This window comes from Anomaloglossus baeobatrachus, chromosome 4 (genome assembly GCF_048569485.1).
Source record: "Anomaloglossus baeobatrachus isolate aAnoBae1 chromosome 4, aAnoBae1.hap1, whole genome shotgun sequence".
NCBI classification, from domain to species: domain Eukaryota; kingdom Metazoa; phylum Chordata; class Amphibia; order Anura; family Aromobatidae; genus Anomaloglossus; species Anomaloglossus baeobatrachus.
The window spans coordinates 704,108,408-704,129,503 of record NC_134356.1 but is presented as its reverse complement, the minus strand read 5'-3'; the positions used below and the strand labels follow the sequence as shown (position 1 = coordinate 704,129,503).

At 48.9% G+C, this 21,096-nt stretch overlaps 1 protein-coding gene across 1 annotated transcript in view; it reads right to left on the bottom strand.

Annotated features, from left to right (window-relative positions):
- Positions 1-343: 343 nt before the first annotated feature.
- The window catches only part of LOC142302202 (phospholipid scramblase 2-like), a 37,148-nt gene continuing 16,395 nt past the window's right edge, over positions 344-21,096 (bottom strand). Inside the window, exons 3-7 of the mRNA XM_075343294.1 lie at positions 20,382-20,409; positions 19,727-19,911; positions 9,103-9,264; positions 8,769-8,930; positions 344-1,086 (exon numbers count right to left, since the gene is read on the bottom strand). Coding sequence (XP_075199409.1) covers positions 1,048-1,086; positions 8,769-8,930; positions 9,103-9,264; positions 19,727-19,911; positions 20,382-20,409 — 576 coding nt within the window. The 3' untranslated portion in view covers positions 344-1,047. The remainder of the gene's footprint in view (positions 1,087-8,768; positions 8,931-9,102; positions 9,265-19,726; positions 19,912-20,381; positions 20,410-21,096) is intronic.

Here is a 21,096-nt window from a genome sequence, read left to right as displayed (position 1 = left end):
CACTACGTTCCCGTCTTGGACCACCAGAAAAGACTGAATCCCTTTGTAAGACAAAGGGTTACTCACCGCGGATTTTGTTCAGTGGTTCCTGGCAAGGGCCTTATAGTCAGGTAGCAGAGCGGTCCAGAAACCATCCCGGGTTTCGGCACCATGTTCTGCCATGGAAACCTCTTTCCTGGGAGAGGTAAATTGGAGTGAGATACAAGGGATCTCCAGATCTGCCAATAGCGATGCATCGGAGATAAGAACACACAGCCAGTGTCAGCACACCAGTCCTGTCTGACGTCACTGGACAAGGCACACATACTTACTACATCCACAGAAGAATATGAAAAACACAACATTCTCAAGTGTATAAAAATTGTGTAAAATGAATCAATACAAGATATAAAATATTCCCCATAACAGTGGAGATGTAGCATGGGCAGAGATGGAGATGCCGGGCAGCGCAGTGCAGTACGGGTATGGGTGACGTGATGGACAGGGAGTAGTCGCCTGTGGATGGACAGAGATGGAGTTGCCGGGCAGCGCAGTCCAGTATGGGTGACGTGATGTGATGTGACGTAGATGCCTTCACATGGACAGGCAGGCGGTACTGGCTGTCACAGGCCCTTCTGATTGGCTGCACTGGACCATGTGATGTGATAGTTGCAGGACACAATTTGAATCACACATTGGAATTCTCAAGGACTGAATTTCTGGAAATGTGACCTCTATCAGGGGAATGGGGGCCTGGGCCCCCCGAACTGCATCCCACAAATAGGAGACTTCACCATACAATGGACATTACAGGCATCGCCAGGGATCCTTCAACGAAAATCAGAGGAGAAAGCCTAAAAGGCAGATAACAGAGAACAGTGGCTGGCAGCCAGGAGATCTATTTGGGTGAAGTAAGGCCTGGTATATACAGGGATAGGAGGCTGCCACCTGGTGGACGCAGCTTGTACTACAGGAAGGTGGGTGAGAAGCAGACGAGTCCCATAAGTGGAGCAGGATGATGTGAGCAGTGTCTGTACAATATACAAATAAAGATCCCCCAGTGGACCATCACTGTGACCGTCTGCGCCTGTGGTGCTCCAGGAGATCCTGCAAAGGAAGAAGCACAGTGTTAGAACCAGTGGTGACATCACTGAGAATGCCGCCTATCCATCATCAGAGATGAGCGGTGACATCACTGAGAACACCTCCTATCCATCACCAGTGATCAGCGGTGACATCACTGAGAACGCCGCCTATCCATCATCAGAGATGAGCAGTGATATCACTGAGAACACCGCCTATCCATCACCAGAGATCAGCAGTGACATCACTGAGAACACCACCTATCCATCACCAGAGATCAGCGGTGACATCACTGAGAACACCTCCTATCCATCACCAGAGATCAGCGGTGACATCACTGAGAACACCTCCTATCCATCACCAGAGATCAGCAGTGACATCACTGAGAACACCTCCTATCCATCACCAGAGATCAGCAGTGACATCACTGAGAACACCTCCTATCCATCACCAGAGATCAGCGGTGACATCACTGAGAACACCTCCTATCCATCACCAGAGATCAGCAGTGACATCACTGAGAACACCGCCTATCCATCACCAGAGATCAGCGGTGACATCACTGAGAACACCTCCTATCCATCACCAGAGATCAGCGGTGACATCACTGAGAACACCTCCTATCCATCACCAGAGATCAGCAGTGACATCACTGAGAACACCTCCTATCCATCACCAGAGATCAGCGGTGACATCACTGAGGACACCTCCTATCCATCACCAGAGATCAGCAGTGACATCACTGAGAACACCTCCTATCCATCACCAGAGATCAGCAGTGACATCACTGAGAACACCGCCTATCCATCACCAGAGATCAGCAGTGACATCACTGAGAACACCGCCTATCCATCACCAGAGATCAGCGGTGACATCACCGAGAACACCACCTATCCATCACCAGAGATCAGCGGTGACATCACCGAGAACACCTCCCATCCATCACCAGAGATCAGCGGTGACCTCACCGAGAACACCGCCTATCCATCACCAGAGATCAGCGGTGACATCACCGAGAACACCTCCTATCCATCACCAGAGATCAGCGGTGACATCACCGAGAACACCTCCTATCCATCACCAGAGATCAGCGGTGACATCACCGAAAACACCTCCTATCCATCACCAGAGATCAGCGGTGACATCACCGAGAACACCGCCTATCCATCACCAGAGATCAGCAGTGACATCACTGAGAACACCTCCTATCCATCACCAGAGATCAGCAGTGACATCACTGAGAACACCTCCTATCCATCACCAGAGATCAGCGGTGACATCACTGAGAACATCTCCTATCCATCACCAGAGATCAGCAGTGACATCACTGAGAACACCTCCTATCCATCACCAGAGATCAGCGGTGACATCACTGAGAACACCTCCTATCCATCACCAGAGATCAGCGGTGACATCACCGAGAACACCACCTATCCATCACCAGAGATCAGCGGTGACATCACTGAGAACACCGCCTATCCATCACCAGAGATCAGCGGTGATATCACTGAGAACACCTCCTATCCATCACCAGAGATCAGCAGTGACATCACTGAGAACACCTCCTATCCATCACCAGAGATCAGCGGTGACATCACTGAGAACACCTCCTATCCATCACCAGAGATCAGCGGTGACATCACTAAGAACACCTCCTATCCATCACCAGAGATCAGCAGTGACATCACTAAGAACACCTCCTATCCATCACCAGAGATCAGCGGTGACATCACTGAGAACACCTCCTATCCATCACCAGAGATCAGCGGTGACATCACTGAGAACACCGCCTATCCATCACCAGAGATCAGCAGTGACATCACTGAGAACACCTCCTATCATCACCAGAGATCAGCGGTGACATCACTGAGAACACTTCCTATCCATCACCAGAGATCAGCGGTGACATCACTAAGAACACCTCCTATCCATCACCAGAGATCAGCAGTGACATCACTGAGAACACCACCTATCCATCACTAGAGATCAGCGGTGACATCACTGAGAACACCGCCTATCCATCACCAGAGATCAGCAGTGACATCACTGAGAACACCGCCTATCCATCACCAGAGATCAGCGGTGACATCACCGAGAACACCTCCTATCATCACCAGAGATCAGCGTTGACATCACTGAGAACACCGCCTATCCATCACCAGAGATCAGCAGTAACATCACTGAGAACACCTCCTATCCATCACCAGAGATCAGCGGTGACATCACTGAGGACACCTCCTATCCATCACCAGAGATCAGCAGCGACATCACTGAGAACACCACCTATCCATCACCAGAGATCAGCGGTGACCTCACTGAGAACACCTCCTATCCATCACCAGAGATCAGCAGTGACATCACTGAGAACACCTCCTATCCATCACCAGAGATCAGTGGTGACATCACTGAGAACACCTCCTATCCATCAACAGAGATCAGCGGTGACATCACTGAGAACACCTCCTATCCATCACCAGAGATCAGCAGTGACATCACTGAGAACACCTCCTATCCATCACCAGAGATCAGCGGTGACATCACTGAGAACACCTCCTATCCATCACCAGAGATCAGCAGTGACATCACTGAGAACACCTCCTATCCATCACCAGAGATCAGCGGTGACATCACTGAGAACACCTCCTATCCATCACCAGAGATCAGCGGTGACATCACTGAGAACACCTCCTATCCATCACCAGAGATCAGCAGTGACATCACTGAGAACACCTCCTATCCATCACCAGAGATCAGCAGTGACATCACTGAGAACACCGCCTATCCATCACCAGAGATCAGCAGTGACATCACTGAGAACACCTCCTATCCATCACCAGAGATCAGCAGTGACATCACTGAGAACACCTCCTATCCATCACCAGAGATCAGCGGTGACATCACTGAGAACATCTCCTATCCATCACCAGAGATCAGCAGTGACATCACTGAGAACACCTCCTATCCATCACCAGAGATCAGCGGTGACATCACTGAGAACACCTCCTATCCATCACCAGAGATCAGCGGTGACATCACCGAGAACACCACCTATCCATCACCAGAGATCAGCGGTGACATCACTGAGAACACCGCCTATCCATCACCAGAGATCAGCGGTGATATCACTGAGAACACCTCCTATCCATCACCAGAGATCAGCAGTGACATCACTGAGAACACCTCCTATCCATCACCAGAGATCAGCGGTGACATCACTGAGAAAACCTCCTATCCATCACCAGAGATCAGCGGTGACATCACTAAGAACACCTCCTATCCATCACCAGTGATCAGCAGTGACATCACTAAGAACACCTCCTATCCATCACCAGAGATCAGCAGTGACATCACTAAGAACACCTCCTATCCATCACCAGAGATCAGCGGTGACATCACTGAGAACACCTCCTATCCATCACCAGAGATCAGCGGTGACATCACTGAGAACACCGCCTATCCATCACCAGAGATCAGCAGTGACATCACTGAGAACACCTCCTATCATCACCAGAGATCAGCGGTGACATCACTGAGAACACTTCCTATCCATCACCAGAGATCAGCGGTGACATCACTAAGAACACCTCCTATCCATCACCAGAGATCAGCAGTGACATCACTGAGAACACCACCTATCCATCACTAGAGATCAGCGGTGACATCACTGAGAACACCGCCTATCCATCACCAGAGATCAGCAGTGACATCACTGAGAACACCGCCTATCCATCACCAGAGATCAGCGGTGACATCACCGAGAACACCTCCTATCATCACCAGAGATCAGCGTTGACATCACTGAGAACACCGCCTATCCATCACCAGAGATCAGCAGTAACATCACTGAGAACACCTCCTATCCATCACCAGAGATCAGCGGTGACATCACTGAGGACACCTCCTATCCATCACCAGAGATCAGCAGCGACATCACTGAGAACACCACCTATCCATCACCAGAGATCAGCGGTGACCTCACTGAGAACACCTCCTATCCATCACCAGAGATCAGCAGTGACATCACTGAGAACACCTCCTATCCATCACCAGAGATCAGTGGTGACATCACTGAGAACACCTCCTATCCATCAACAGAGATCAGCGGTGACATCACTGAGAACACCTCCTATCCATCACCAGAGATCAGCAGTGACATCACTGAGAACACCTCCTATCCATCACCAGAGATCAGCGGTGACATCACTGAGAACACCTCCTATCCATCACCAGAGATCAGCAGTGACATCACTGAGAACACCTCCTATCCATCACCAGAGATCAGCGGTGACATCACTGAGAACACCTCCTATCCATCACCAGAGATCAGCGGTGACATCACTGAGAACACCTCCTATCCATCACCAGAGATCAGCAGTGACATCACTGAGAACACCTCCTATCCATCACCAGAGATCAGCAGTGACATCACTGAGAACACCGCCTATCCATCACCAGAGATCAGCAGTGACATCACTGAGAACACCGCCTATCCATCACCAGAGATCAGCAGTAACATCACTGAGAACACCTCCTATCCATCACCAGAGATCAGCGGTGACATCACTGAGAACACCTCCTATCCATCACCAGAGATCAGCAGTGACATCACTGAGAACACCACCTATCCATCACCAGAGATCAGCGGTGACATCACTGAGAACACCTCCTATCCATCACCAGAGATCAGCAGTGACATCACTGAGAACACCTCCTATCCATCACCAGAGATCAGCGGTGACATCACTGAGAACACCGCCTATCCATCACCATAGATCAGCAGTGACATCACTGAGAACACCTCCTATCCATCACCAGAGATCAGCGGTGACATCACTGAGAACACCGCCTATCTATCACCAGAGATCAGCGGTGACATCACTGAGAACACCGCCTATCCATCACCAGAGATCAGCGGTGACATCACTGAGAACACCTCCTATCCATCACCAGAGATCAGCAGTGACATCACTGAGAACACCGCCTATCCATCACCAGAGATCAGCAGTGACATCACTGAGAACACCTCCTATCCATCACCAGAGATCAGCGGTGACATCACTGAGAACACCGCCTATCTATCACCAGAGATCAGCGGTGACATCACTGAGAACACCTCCTATCCATCACCAGAGATCAGCGGTGACATCACTGAGAACACCTCCTATCCATCACAAGAGATCAGCAGTGACATCACTGAGAACACTTCCTATCCATCACCAGAGATCAGCAGTGACATCACTGAGATCACCTCCTATCCATCACCAGAGATCAGCAGTGACATCACTGAGAATACCGCCTATCCATCACCAGAGATCAGCGGTGACCTCACCGAGAACACCTCCTATCCATCACCAGAGATCAGCAGTGATATCACTGAGAACACCTCCTATCCATCACCAGAGATCAGCGGTGACATCACTGAGAACACCTCCTATCCATCACCAGAGATCAGCGGTGACATCACTGAGAACACCGCCTATCCATCACCAGAGATCAGCAGTGACATCACTGAGAACACCTCCTATCCATCACGAGAGATCAGCGGTGACATCACTGAGAACACCACCTATCCATCACCAGAGATCAGCAGTGACATCACTGAGAACACCACCTATCCATCACCAGAGATCAGCGGTGACATCACTGAGAACACCTCCTATCCATCACGAGAGATCAGCGGTGACATCACTGAGAACACCTCCTATCCATCACCAGAGATCAGCAGTGACATCACTGAGAACACCACCTATCCATCACCAGAGATCAGCAGTGACATCACTGAGAACACCGCCTATCCATCACCAGAGATCAGCGGTGACATCACTGAGAACACCTCCTATCCATCACCAGAGATCAGCAGTGACATCACTGAGAACACCTCCTATCCATCACCAGAGATCAGCAGTGATATCACCAAGAACACCACCTAGCCATCACAGAGAATGACGCCTAGCCATCACTAGAGATTAGCGGGGACATCACAGAGAATGCCACCTATCCATCACAGAGAATGCCGCCTATCCATCACAGAGAATGCCGCCTAGCCATTACAGAGAATGCCGCCTATCCATCACAGAGAATGCCGCCTAGCCATTACAGAGAATGCCGCCTATCCATCACAGAGAATGCCGCCTATCCATCACAGAGAATGCCGCCTAGCCATTACAGAGAATGCCGCCTATCCATCACAGAGAATGCCGCCTATCCATCACAGAGAATGCCGCCTAGCCATCACAGAGAATGCCGCCTAGCCATCACAGAGAATGCCTCCTAGCCATCACAGAGAATGCCGCCTATCCATCACAGAGAATGCCGCCTATCCATCACAGAGAATGCCGCCTAGCCATCACAGAGAATGCCGCCTATCCATCACAGAGAATGCCGCCTAGCCATCACAGAGAATGCCGCCTATCCATCACAGAGAATGCCGCCTAGCCATCACAGAGAATGCCGCCTAGCCATCACAGAGAATGCCGCCTATCCATCACAGAGAATGCCGCCTAGCCATCACAGAGAATGCCGCCTAGCCATTACAGAGAATGCCGCCTATCCATCACAGAGAATGCCACCTATCCATCACAGAGAATGCCGCCTATCCATCACAGAGAATGCCGCCTAGCCATCACAGAGAATGCCGCCTAGCCATCACAGAGAATGCCGCCTATCCATCACAGAGAATGACGCCTAGCCATCACTAGAGATTAGCGGGGACATCACAGAGAATGCCGCCTATCCATCACAGAGAATGCCGCCTATCCATCACAGAGAATGCCGCCTAGCCATCACAGAGAATGCCGCCTAGCCATCACAGAGAATGCCGCCTAGCCATCACAGAGAATGCCGCCTAGCCATCACAGAGAATGCCGCCTAGCCATCACAGAGAATGCCGCCTAGCCATCACAGAGAATGCCGCCTAGCCATCACAGAGAATGCCGCCTAGCCATCACAGAGAATGCCGCCTATCCATCACAGAGAATGCCGCCTAGCCATCACAGAGAATGCCGCCTATCCATCACAGAGAATGCCGCCTAGCCATCACAGAGAATGCCGCCTAGCCATCACAGAGAATGCCGCCTAGCCATCACAGAGAATGCCGCCTAGCCATCACAGAGAATGCCGCCTAGCCATCACAGAGAATGCCGCCTAGCCATCACAGAGAATGCCGCCTATCCATCACAGAGAATGCCGCCTAGCCATCACAGAGAATACCGCCTAGCCATCACAGAGAATGCCGCCTAGCCATCACAGAGAATGCCGCCTATCCATCACAGAGAATGCCGCCTAGCCATCACAGAGAATGCCTCCTAGCCATCACAGAGAATGCCGCCTAGCCATCACAGAGAATGCCGCCTATCCATCACAGAGAATGCCGCCTAGCCATCACAGAGAATACCGCCTAGCCATCACAGAGAATGCCGCCTAGCCATCACAGAGAATGCCGCCTAGCCATCACAGAGAATGCCGCCTAGCCATCACAGAGAATACCGCCTAGCCATCACAGAGAATGCCGCCTAGCCATCACAGAGAATGCCTCCTAGCCATCACAGAGAATGCCGCCTATCCATCACAGAGAATGCCGCCTATCCATCACAGAGAATGCCGCCTATCCATCACAGAGAATGCCGCCTAGCCATCACAGAGAACACCGGCGCTATCACTGGAGATCAGAGGTGACATCAGCCCCAATATTTCCCCTTCACACTTACAATCAGTAAGGTGCAGGACACAAGCACGGCTTTCATGGAAACTTCCAGGTCGGGTGTGAATTGTACCACAAATTTATCTTCTCCAGAGAACATTTCCTGGCCCAGTCCTCGCCACACGCGTGTTATCTGGCCAACCAGGAAGGACTTGTCAGCTGACAGGATCTGGGGCAGAAGATGCAACATGTGACACTGAACAGACATCGGAACCCAAAATAACTTCCCCGGTGGTCTCAGGACTCATGATCTTATGGGATCCAAGCAGTGGATGTCCCACTCTTGGAGAATCACTGAGATGCTAGTAGCAGGTGTTCATTACTGGCGGATGACTACAAACCTGGTAGACTTGGTCAGACATGAATCCTTCTCCCCAGCCTGGACCTTTCACTTTTAGGCAGATCTGATTTAATGGGTTAATGATGTTGAAAGATAATGCAGAAAATGACCAATTCTGATCGATCAACCCAAGGAGGTGACCTGAAGCGTCCATGACCTGTAACTGAAGGACATCACAAAACGTCAAACTGACCGAAACCTAGACCCTACATCATAACGACTCCAAAAACCGGATCCTATATCACACCAACCCCAAGATCCGAACCTCACATCTCACAAACCCCATCTTACATCACACAAACCAGAACAACCGGACCTCACATCACACCAACCCCAAGATCTAGGTCGTACAAAGCACAAACCAAAACACCTGGATCTCACATCACATCGATGAGAAGACCCAGACCTCACATCACACCAACTACAAGACACAGATCTCACATCACACCAATTCCAAGACCTGGATCTCACATCAGACAAACTGCAAGACCCAGACCTCATATCATACCAGCCCCAAGAACTAGATCTCACATCACATCAACCCCAAGAACTGGACCTCATATCACCCCCATCCAAAGACTAGGTCCTCACATCACATTAGCCCCAAGAAACGGACCCACATGACACCGATGCAAAGACCCGTACCTGAAATCACACCAACCCAAAGACCTTGACCTCACATCACACCAACCCAAAGACCTTGACCTCACATCACACCAAACAGAAGACCTGGACCCCACATCACACCAACCAGAAGACTTGAGGCCCCTTTACATACTGCAACAACGCTAGGGATATCGCTGTAACGTCACCATTTTTGTGATGTAATAGCGACCTCCCCAGCGACATTGCAGTGTGTGACATGCATCAGCGACCTGGCCCCCGCTGTGTGACACTACAAATCTTTCAAGACCATTTTTTGGTCCTTTGTTTCCCACTGCGCAGCATGCATCGGTGTGTTTGACACTGTTACAACGACATCATTAGCGACTTAGAACCAAGCGTGCTATAGCATCCCCTGCTGTGTGACACGTCCCCAACGACCAGTGAGGTCATCCTGCATGTCCATATCGCTGCTGCGTCGTTGGCCAGATCTGCCTGTTTGACAGCTCACCAGCAACTTTCCAGCGATCCCGGCCAGGTCGAGTTTAATGGTGGGATCGCTAGAAAGTCTCAGTGTGTAAAGGGGCCTTTGGACCTCGAATCACACCAACCAAAAGACTTGGACCTCACATCACACTGAACAGAAGAACTGGACCTCACATCACACAGAATAGAAGACCTGGACCTAACATCACACCAACCAGAAGACCTGGACCTCACACCACACCAACCAAAAGACCTGGACCTCACACCACACCAACCAGAAGACTTGGACCTCACATCACACTGAACAGAAGACCTGGACCTCACACCACACCAACCAAAAGACTTGGACCTCACACCACACCAACCAGAAGACTTGGACCTCACATCACACTGAACAGAAGACCTGGACCTCACACCACACCAACCAAAAGACTTGGACCTCACACCACACCAACCAAAAGACCTGGACCTCACACCACACCAACCAGAAGACTTGGACCTCACATCACACCAACCAGAAGACCTGGACCTCACATCACACTGAACAGAAGACCTGGACCTGACATCACACCAACCACAAGATCCGAACCTCACATTACACTGACCATAAGATCTGGACCTCACATCACACATTGCCAAGACCCAGACCACATACTGTATTAGGCCAGGGCAGAAAATTGTATTTTTGTTTTTTGGCCCAAGTGCGATCCATAAAAAACCCCCCAAACATTTCACTCAGTGAGGCAGCAGCGCACATATCTGATTTTTGTCCTTGGAGTGAGTGAGCATGCATGATTTGTCTCCGAGAATCGGATCCCACTTGGCTGTTCAGGTCTATGGGTCCATGGAAAGAATTGGCCTGAACTCGTAGGACACCTGAGTGCAGCGCAATTTTCATAAAGTCACAGAATGGAGAAACTTTTATTCTTCTCTCAGCCTCCAAGAAAAACTGATTCCATTCAGATAAGAGTCTCAGCAGAGTCTGATTGGACCGTTTTTGTCAGATGGAGAAGGATTCAGTACCTTGCGAAAGTATTCACCCCTGTAGTCAGTACTTTGTGGAGCCTCTATTGCTGCAGTTACAGCTGTCACACACTTTGGATAAGTCTCTATTAGATTTCCACATCTTATCACTGGGATCTTCCCCCATTCCTCCAGGTAAATCTCCTCCAGCTCCTTCCAGTGAGAGGTTTCCACTGGTGACCAGTGACCTTCACGTCTGACCATAGATTCTCCATAAGGCTGGGGCCATACGAGTACTACTGCGAGTGCATCACATGACACTCGACTCCCACTCTGCTGGAGTGTAAGCCAAGTGTCATGCCACTGTGGTGTAATCCGGCGATCGGATCACAGCTGCGGAGGAGAAGGCGAGCGCTGCGGAGGAGAGAGAGGGACTAATCTCCCCATCTCCTACATTGTCAGCTGATGTGTTTATTACACTGCACTCCGGTGTCATGCGAGTGCTGTATGATATTTCTCTCGCACCCATATCCATGAAAAAGGCTAGTATCATGACATATCACACGTCACAGGGCCATATCATGAGGTACCACACACCACAGGGCCATATCATGAGGTATAACACAGCACAGGGCCAGATCATGAGGTACCACACACCACAGGGCCATATCATGGGGTGGAAAGCCTGTGAGAGACTAAAACATCCAGACAATTAGCTGCACAGACGAGTGCTGGGATCTCTTGTCTTCACTATGTTTATTTAGGGACCATTTATCTTAGAGGACAATAGTAGGTTTGCTCAAGAATATCCCTGTATTTCGCACCATCCATCTTCCCATTGGCTCAGACAATTTTCCCTGTCTCTGCTGCTGAAATACTTCCCACCAGCATGATGCTGCCACCACCATGTTTCACTGTGGGGATGGTGTTCTTGAGGTGATAAGCTGTATTGGTTTGACGCCAGAGCTAGCATTTACTTTGGTAGCCAAAAAGTTCCGTTTTGTTCTCATGTGACCACAGCACCCTCCTCCATACCTTTGGGGAGTCTCCCACATCTTTTGGCAACTCAAAATGACCCTTCCAATTTTTGGCTGTAAGTAAAGGCTTTTTTCTGGTCACTCTTCCATAAAGGCCATCTCTATGTAGTGTATGGCTTATTGTGGTAGTACGGACAGACACTCCAGTGTCTGCTTGGGAACCCTGCAACTTCTTCAGTGTTACCTTTGGGCTCTGTGCTGCCTCTTTGATTAATGCCCTCCTTACCCAGGCTGAGAGGTTTGGCGGGCGGCCCTCTCTTGGCAGATTTGTTGTGGGACCATGTTCTTTCCATTTGTTGATAATGGATTTGAAATTAGGATATTTTCTGTAGCCCAACCCTGACTTGTGCTTCTCATCACTTTGTCTCTGACTTGTTTGGATAGCTCCCTGGTCTTCATGGCGTTGTTTGGAGAGCTTCCTGGTCTTCGTGGCGTTGTTTGGAGATCTCCCTGGTCTTCATGGCGTTGTTTGGATAGCTCCCTGGTCTTCATGGCGTTGTTTGGATAGCTCCCTGGTCTTCATGGCGTTGTTTGGAGATCTCCCTGGTCTTCGTGGCGATGTTTGGAGATCTCCCTGGTCTTCGTGGCGATGTTTGGAGATCTCCTTGGTCTTCGTGGCGATGTTTGGAGATCTCCTTGGTCTTCGTGGCGATGTTTGGAGATCTCCTTGGTCTTCGAGGCGATGTTTGGAGATCTCCCTGGTCTTCGTGGCGATGTTTGGAGATCTCCTTGGCCTTCGTGGCGATGTTTGGAGATCTCCTTGGTCTTCGTGGCGATGTTTGGAGATCTCCTTGGTCTTCGTGGCGATGTTTGGAGATCTCCTCGGTCTTCGTGGCGATGTTTGGAGATCTCCTCGGTCTTCGTGGCGATGTTTGGAGATCTCCTCGGTCTTCGTGGCGATGTTTGGAGATCTCCTTGGTCTTCGTGGTGATGTTTGGAGATCTCCTTGGTCTTCGTGGCGATGTTTGGAGATCTCCTTGGTCTTCGTGGCGATGTTAGGAGATCTCCTTGGTCTTCCTGGCGATGTTTGGAGATCTCCTTGGTCTTCATGGCGATGTTTGGAGATCTCCTTGGTCTTCCTGGCGATGTTTGGAGATCTCCTTGGTCTTCATGGCGATGTTTGGAGATCTCCTTGGTCTTCATGGCGATGTTTGGAGATCTCCTTGGTCTTCCTGGCGATGTTTGGAGATCTCCTTGGTCTTCATGGCGATGTTTGGAGATCTCCTTGGTGTTCTTGGTCATGTTTGGAGATCTCCTTGGTCTTCATGGTGTTGTTTGGTCAGTGGTGCCTGTTGCTAACGGTGTTGTAGCCTCTGTAATCTTTCAGAAAAGCTGTGTAAATACTGACAGACCCCGGGACACTTAGATTGCACAGATGAACTCCCTGTCACTAAGCATATGAGTTATGAAGGTAATTACTTACGCTAAAAATTTTTAGGGGCTGCAAAAGGGGTGAATACATTTGCACATGGTAATTTTTATTTATTTTATCCTATAAATGTAATTTTTGCCTATATTTTTCCCCAACTTAGACTATTTACTGCTGATGCATCACACACAGAGCAGATTACAAAAATATTTAAACACAGGTTGTAATGTAACAAAATAGGTTAAAAGCCAAGGGGGGTGAATACTTTCGCAAGGCACTGTATATGGTTGTGTGAGCCCAGTCTTCTTCTGATCCTCCCTAGATTTCCATGTACTGGGTTCGGGTCATATTGGGGGGGGGGGGGGGTGATATTGCTCCACTATTGCTAATGCGATCCAGTGTACATCTTGTCTCATGTATGCAGTCCTTGAAAAGCCGTTCGAGGGTGCATACTGTTGTTGGAGGGTGCATACTGCTGTTGGAGGGTGTATACTGTTGTTGGAGGGTGCATACTGTTGTTGGAGGGTGCATACTGTTGTTGGAGGGTGCATACTGTTGTTGGAGGGTGCATACTGCTGTTGGAGGGTGCATACTGCTGTTGGAGGGTGCATACTGCTGCTGGAGGGTGCATACTGTTGTTGGAGGGTGCATACTGTTGTTGGAGGGTGCATACTGCTGTTGGAGGTTGCATACTGCTGTTGGATGGTGCATACTGCTGTTGGAGGGTGCATACTGTTGTTGGAGGGTGCATACTGTTGTTGGAGGGTGCATACTGCTGTTGGAGGGTGCATACTGCTGTTGGAGGGTGCATACTGTTGTTGGAGGGTGCATACTGTTGTTGGAGGGTGCATACTGTTGTTGGAGGGTGCATACTGCTGTTGGAGGGTGCATACTGCTGTTGGAGGGTGCATACTGCTGTTGGAGGGTGCATACTGTTGTTGGAGGGTGCATACTGCTGTTGGAGGGTGCATACTGCTGTTGGAGGGTGCATACTGTTGTTGGAGGGTGCATACTGTTGTTGGAGGGTGCATACTGCTGTTGGAGGGTGCATACTGTTGTTGGAGGGTGCATACTGCTGTTGGAGGGTGCATACTGTTGTTGGAGGGTGCATACTGTTGTTGGAGGGTGCATACTGTTGTTGGAGGGTGCATGCTGCTGTTGGAGGGTGCATACTGTTGTTGGAGGGTGCATGCTGCTGTTGGAGGGTGCATGCTGCTGTTGGAGGGTGCATGCTGCTGTTGGAGGGTGCATGCTGCTGTTGGAGGGTGCATACTGTTGTTGGAGGGTGCATACTGCTGTTGGAGGGTGCATACTGTTGTTGGAGGGTGCATGCTGCTGTTGGAGGGTGCATGCTGCTGTTGGAGGGTGCATGCTGCTGTTGGAGGGTGCATACTGTTGTTGGAGGGTGCATACTGCTGTTGGAGGGTGCATACTGTTGTTGGAGGGTGCATGCTGCTGTTGGAGGGTGCATACTGTTGTTGGAGGGTGCATACTGCTGTTGGAGGGTGCATACTGTTGTTGGAGGGTGCATGCTGCTGTTGGAGGGTGCATACTGTTGTTGGAGGGTGCATACTGTTGTTGGAGGGTGCATACTGTTGTTGGAGGGTGCATACTGCTGTTGGAGAGTGCATACTGTTGTTGGAGGGTGCATACTGTTGTTGGAGGGTGCATACTGTTGTTGGAGGGTGCATACTGCTGTTGGAGGGTGCATACTGCTGTTGGAGGGTGCAGACTGTTGTTGGAGGGTGAATACTGTTGTTGGAGGGTGCATACTGTTGTTGGAGGGTGCATGCTGCTGTTGGAGGGTGCATACTGCTGTTGGAGGGTGCATACTGTTGTTGGAGGGTGCATGCTGCTGTTGGAGGGTGCATACTGTTGTTGGAGGGTGCATACTGTTGTTGGAGGGTGCATACTGTTGTTGGAGAGTGCATACTGTTGTTGGAGGGTGCATACTGCTGTTGGAGGGTGCATACTGCTGTTGGAGGGTGCTTACTGTTGTTGGAGGGTGAATACTGTTGTTGGAGGGTGCATACTGTTGTTGGAGGGTGCATACTGTTGTTGGAGGGTGTATACTGCTGTTGGAGGGTGCATACTGTTGTTGGAGATGTGCGCAAGTTGCACATTTGGAAGCCCAGATACTGGATGTAAATGAGCAGCTGGCAACTCTGAGATGCATTAGCAATATGGAAAGGAGTCTGCTGCTCACTGAGCAGCAGCTTGCTGGGTCAGATGTGGGGGAGGATCGTAGTAGGGAGCGGCAGGACGGGGAGGTAGGTAGCTGGGTGACAGTTAGAAAGGGGGGTAAAGGGAAAAGTGCTAGGAAGGCTAGTCCTGAACTGACACACCCCAATAGGTTTGCAAACTTGGCAGATGAGGGGGATGTCATTACAGGGGTAGCATTGCTGCAGCAAGGCATGACCTCTGAACGCCAGAGGAGTGTCTGCTCCAGTAAGGGGGGGAATAAAAGTGCAGGGCAGGCAAGACAGGTACTGGTAGTGGGGGACTCAAATATTAGGGGGACAGATAGGGCAATCTGTCACAAAGACAGGGATCGCCGAACAGTGTGTTGTCTTCCTGGCGCTCGAGTTCGGCACATCGCTGATCGGGTTGACAGATTACTGGGAGGGGCTGGGGAGGACCCAGCGGTCATTGTACACATTGGCACAAATGACAAAGATAGAGGTAGGTGGAAGGTCCTTAAAGATGATTTCAGGGAATTAGGTTGTAAGCTTAAAGCATGGACCTCAAAGGTGGTATTTTCGGAAATACTACCTGTGCCACGAGCCACACCAGAGAGGCAAAGAGAGATCAGGGAGGGTAACAGGTGGCTCAGGAATTGGTGTAGGAAAGAGGGTTTTGGGTTCCTGGAGAATTGGGCCGACTTTTCAGTTGGCTACAGATTCTATGCTAGGGATGGGCTGCATCTTAATGGGGAAGGTGCAGCTCTGCTGGGGCAGAAAATGGCTAGAAGGTTGGAGGAGTGTTTAAACTAGGAATGGGGGGCGAGGGTATTCACTTTATAGAAGGGGAATGTAGTGCAGATAGTGACCAGGGCACAAGTAATGAAATTGGGGGTGGTACGGGGGGAAGGGTTAGGACAGTTAATACAGTGAGCAGGAATACAGGTACAGAGTCATACGTAACGTGCATGTACACTAATGCCCGAAGCCTCACAAATAAGGTGGAGGAATTAGAATTAATATTGTTGGAGGAAAATGATGCTATAGTGGGGATATCAGAGACATGGCTGGATGAGAGCTATGACTGGGCTGTTAATTTACAGCGTTATAGCCTATTCAGGAATGACCGTACAAATAAGCGAGGGGGAGGTGTGTGTCTATATGTAACATCATCCTTACAACCCATCCTGCGTGACAACATATGTGAGGGTACTGAGAATGTAGAGTCCCTATGGGTGGAGATAAGGGGGGGGAGAATGAATAATAAAATACTGATAGGGGTGTGTTATAAGACGCCGAATATTATGGAAGAGGTAGAGAATCTCCTCATAAAGCAAATTGATAAAGCAGCGAGTCTCGGAGAGGTAATTATTATGGGGGACTTTAACTATCCTGATATAAATTGGGGAACAGAAACTTGCAGTTCCAGCAAAGGAAATAGATTTCTGATAACAATGAAAGATAATTACCTTTCACAAATGGTCCAGGAACCCACAAGAGGGGGAGCACTACTAGACCTTGTACTAACCAATAGGCCAGACCGCATATCAAATATACAAGTTGGGGGTTACTTGGGGAATAGTGATCACAAAATAATAAGTTTTCATGTATTCTTTAGTAAGATGTCTAGTAGAGGGGCTACAAGGACACTAAACTTCAGGAAAGCAAATTTTAAACTGTTGAGAGATGATCTTAGTGGAATAAACTGGGATGAAGTACTAAGTAATAAAAGTACACAAAGCAAATGGGAGACTTTTATGGGCATCCTGAATAGGGCTTGTGCAGAAAATATACCCTATGGGAACAAACATGCTAGAAATAGGAGGAAACCCCTATGGCTAAATAGAGCTGTAAGGGAAGCAATAAAAGAAAAACAGAAAGCCTTAAAAGAATTAAAGAGGTAGGTAGTGATGAGGCATTATATAATTATAGAAAATTAAATAAAATATGTAAAAAGCAAATTAAGTTAGCTAAGTTTGAGACAGAGAGACTCATTGCGAGAGAAAGTAAAAATAATCCTAAAATATTCTTTAACTACATAAACAGTAAAAAACTGAAAAGCGATAGTGTTGGCCCCCTTAAAAATAGTCTTGGTGAAATGGTGGAAGGGGATGAGGGTAAAGCCAACCTGCTGAATGACTTTTTTTCTACGGTTTTTATACAAGAAAATGCCATGGCAGATGACATGACCAGTGATACCATAAATTCACCCTTGAATATTACCTGCTTAACCCAGCAGGAAGTACGCCGCCGCCTCGAAATCACTAAGGGTGACAAATCTCCGGGCCCGGATGGCTACACCCCAGAGTACTACAGGAATTGAGTTCTGTGATAGACCATTATTTTTAATCTTCTCAGATTCCTTAATAACAGGGTCGGTACCGCAGGACTGGCGCATAGCAAATGTGGTGCCAATATTCAAAAAGGGGACAAAAACTGAGCCGGGAAATTATAGGCCGGTAAGTTTAACCTCTACGGTTGGTAAAATCCTTGAGGGTTTCTTGAGAGATGCTATACTGGAGTATCTCAAGAAAAATTACCTTATGACAGAGATCAACATGGGTTTATGAGGGATCGATCCTGTCAAACTGATCAGCTTCTATGAAGAGGTAAGTTCAAGTCTGGACCAGGGAAATGCAGTGGATGTTGTGTATATGGACTTTTCAAAAGCTTTTGATACGGTGCCACACAAAAGGTTGGTACATAAAATGAGAATAATGGGGATAGGTGAAAATGTGTGTAACTGGGTTAAAAACTGGCTCAGTGATAGGAAACAAAGGGTGGTTATTAATGGTGCGTACTCGGACTGGGTCTCAGTTCATAGTGGGGTACCACAGGGGTCAGTATTGGGCCCGCTTCTTTTCAACATATTTATAAATGACCTTGTTGGGGGCATGCGGAGTAGAATTTCAATATTTGCAGATGATACTAAACTCTGCAGAGTAATCAATACAGAGGAGGATAATTTTATATTACAAGGAGATTTATGTAAATTGGAGGATTGGGCTGAGAAGTGGCAATTGAAGTTTAATGTAGATAAATGTAAGGTCATGCACTTGGGTAGAGGAAATAACATTTATGATTATGTACTTAATTGTAGAACACTGGGTAAAACAGACACAGAAAAAGACTTGGGTGTATGGGTGGATGGTAAACTTCACTTTAGTGGCCAGTGTCAGGCAGCTGCTGCCAGGGCTAATAAAATAATGGGATGTATTAAAAGAGGTAGAAGTGTTCATGAAAAAAATATAGTTCTACCTCTGTACAAGTCACTAGTGCGACCGCACTTATATACTGTGTACAATTCTGGTCACCGATATATAAGAAGGACATAGCTGAACTGGAGAGGGTGCAGAGAAGACCACCAAGATTATTAGAGGAATGGGGGGGCTGCAACACCAAGACAGGAAAAACGAAGGCTTAGGGGGGATCTAATCACAATGTATAAATATATGAGGGGACAGTACAGAGACCTTTCCAAAAATCTCTTTACACCTAGGCCTGCGACTGGAACACGGGGGCATCCGCTACGTCTTGAGGAAAGAAGGTTTAATCATAATCACAGACGAGGATTCTTTACTGTACGAGCAGTGAGACTATGGAACTCTCTGCCGCATGATGTTGTAATGAGGGATTCACTACTAACATTAAGCAGAGCCTGGACGCCTTTCCTGGAAAATGTAATATTACCAGTTATGTATATTAGATGTTATGACAGGGTATTGATCCAGGGAACTAGTCTGATTGCCGGATGTGGACGAAGGAAGGACATTTTTCCCCCATTGGAGCTTGTTTGCCACATTGGGGTTTTTTTTGCCTTCCTCTGGATCAACATGTTAGGCTACGGGGTGAACTAGATGGACTTAGAGTCTCCCTTCAACCTTAACAACTATGATACTATGATACTATGATACTATGATACTATGATACTATGATATCCCGTCTCACTGTTACTCGGAGGCTGAGGGTTGTAGTTTCGGCACTTACTGTAGTCTCCCAGCTGCAGAAGTTGGCCGGCATGTGGAGGCTGAGGACTTGTTGTCCCTGTATGTTCTGGATCCTGACATCAATCCGAGGCCCACAGCACTCCTGCTGCTCCATGGCCCGGTATAGGAGGACACCATCGGCTCCACACACGTCATAGCTGCAGTAAGTCTGGAACAGGCTGTTGTCTGCAATGACAGTCCAGAAGTAAGTGCACCCTGCCTAAGTGTATATGGCTTCCTAGCACATTCATAGTAAGTCCTGACACGAGCATGGCCGGCAGGGTCTGGGATCTATCTGAGGTATAGGCCTACAATGCAGACATGATGGCCTCAGGTGATCTACAGGTAGAAAACATTCACTATGGGACCAGGCGGTCAAGTAATGGTACTAGGTGGAAAAACTACAACTCCCAGCATGCTCTAATTAGTCTGGAAGCTGCGGATAGTTCTTGTCCATTCTCAGACCTTCTCTGCATTATCCGATCCCTTATGACCAGTGGTCGCCATAACCCCTGATGATCAGTTACATCTCGAGTATATGGGAATATCTGTCTGGAGAGACATCATATCAGATATAACACCAAAGAGACCACATGGCAGCCATGACACCTTCATATCCATGGCACGAGATTCATGTATGTATGGTGGGAACTCACACTTCTGGTTGACATAGACATGAGTGAGCTGTGAAAAAGAGAAAAAGGAAGACGTTACTGCTAGTACCACCAACACCATCACCTCCTACACCTATCACCACCACCAAACCATTACCACCTCCTCCACCTATCACCACCATCACCTCCTCCACCACCATGAGATCCTCCTACACCTATCACCACCACCAAACCATCACCACCTCCTACACCTATCACGACCATCACCTCCTCCACCACCATGAGATCCTCCTACACCTATCACCACCACCAAACCATCACCACCTCCTACACCTATCACCACCATCACCTCCTCCACCACCATGAGATCCTCCTACACCTATCACCACCACCAAACCATCACCACCTCCTACACCTATCACCACCATCACCTCCTCCAGCCCCATGAGATCCTCCTACACCTATCACCACCACCAAAACCATCAGCACCTCCTCCACCTATCACCACCATCACCTCCTCCACCACCATGAGATCCTCCTACACCTATCACCACCACCAAACCATCACCACCTCCTACACCTATCACCACCATCACCTCCTCCACCACCATGAGATGCTCCTACACCTATCACCACCACCAAACCATCACCACCTCCTACACCTATCACCACCATCACCTCCTCCACCCCCATGAGATCCTCCAACACCTATCACCACCACCAAACCATCACCACCTCCTACACCTATCACCACCAC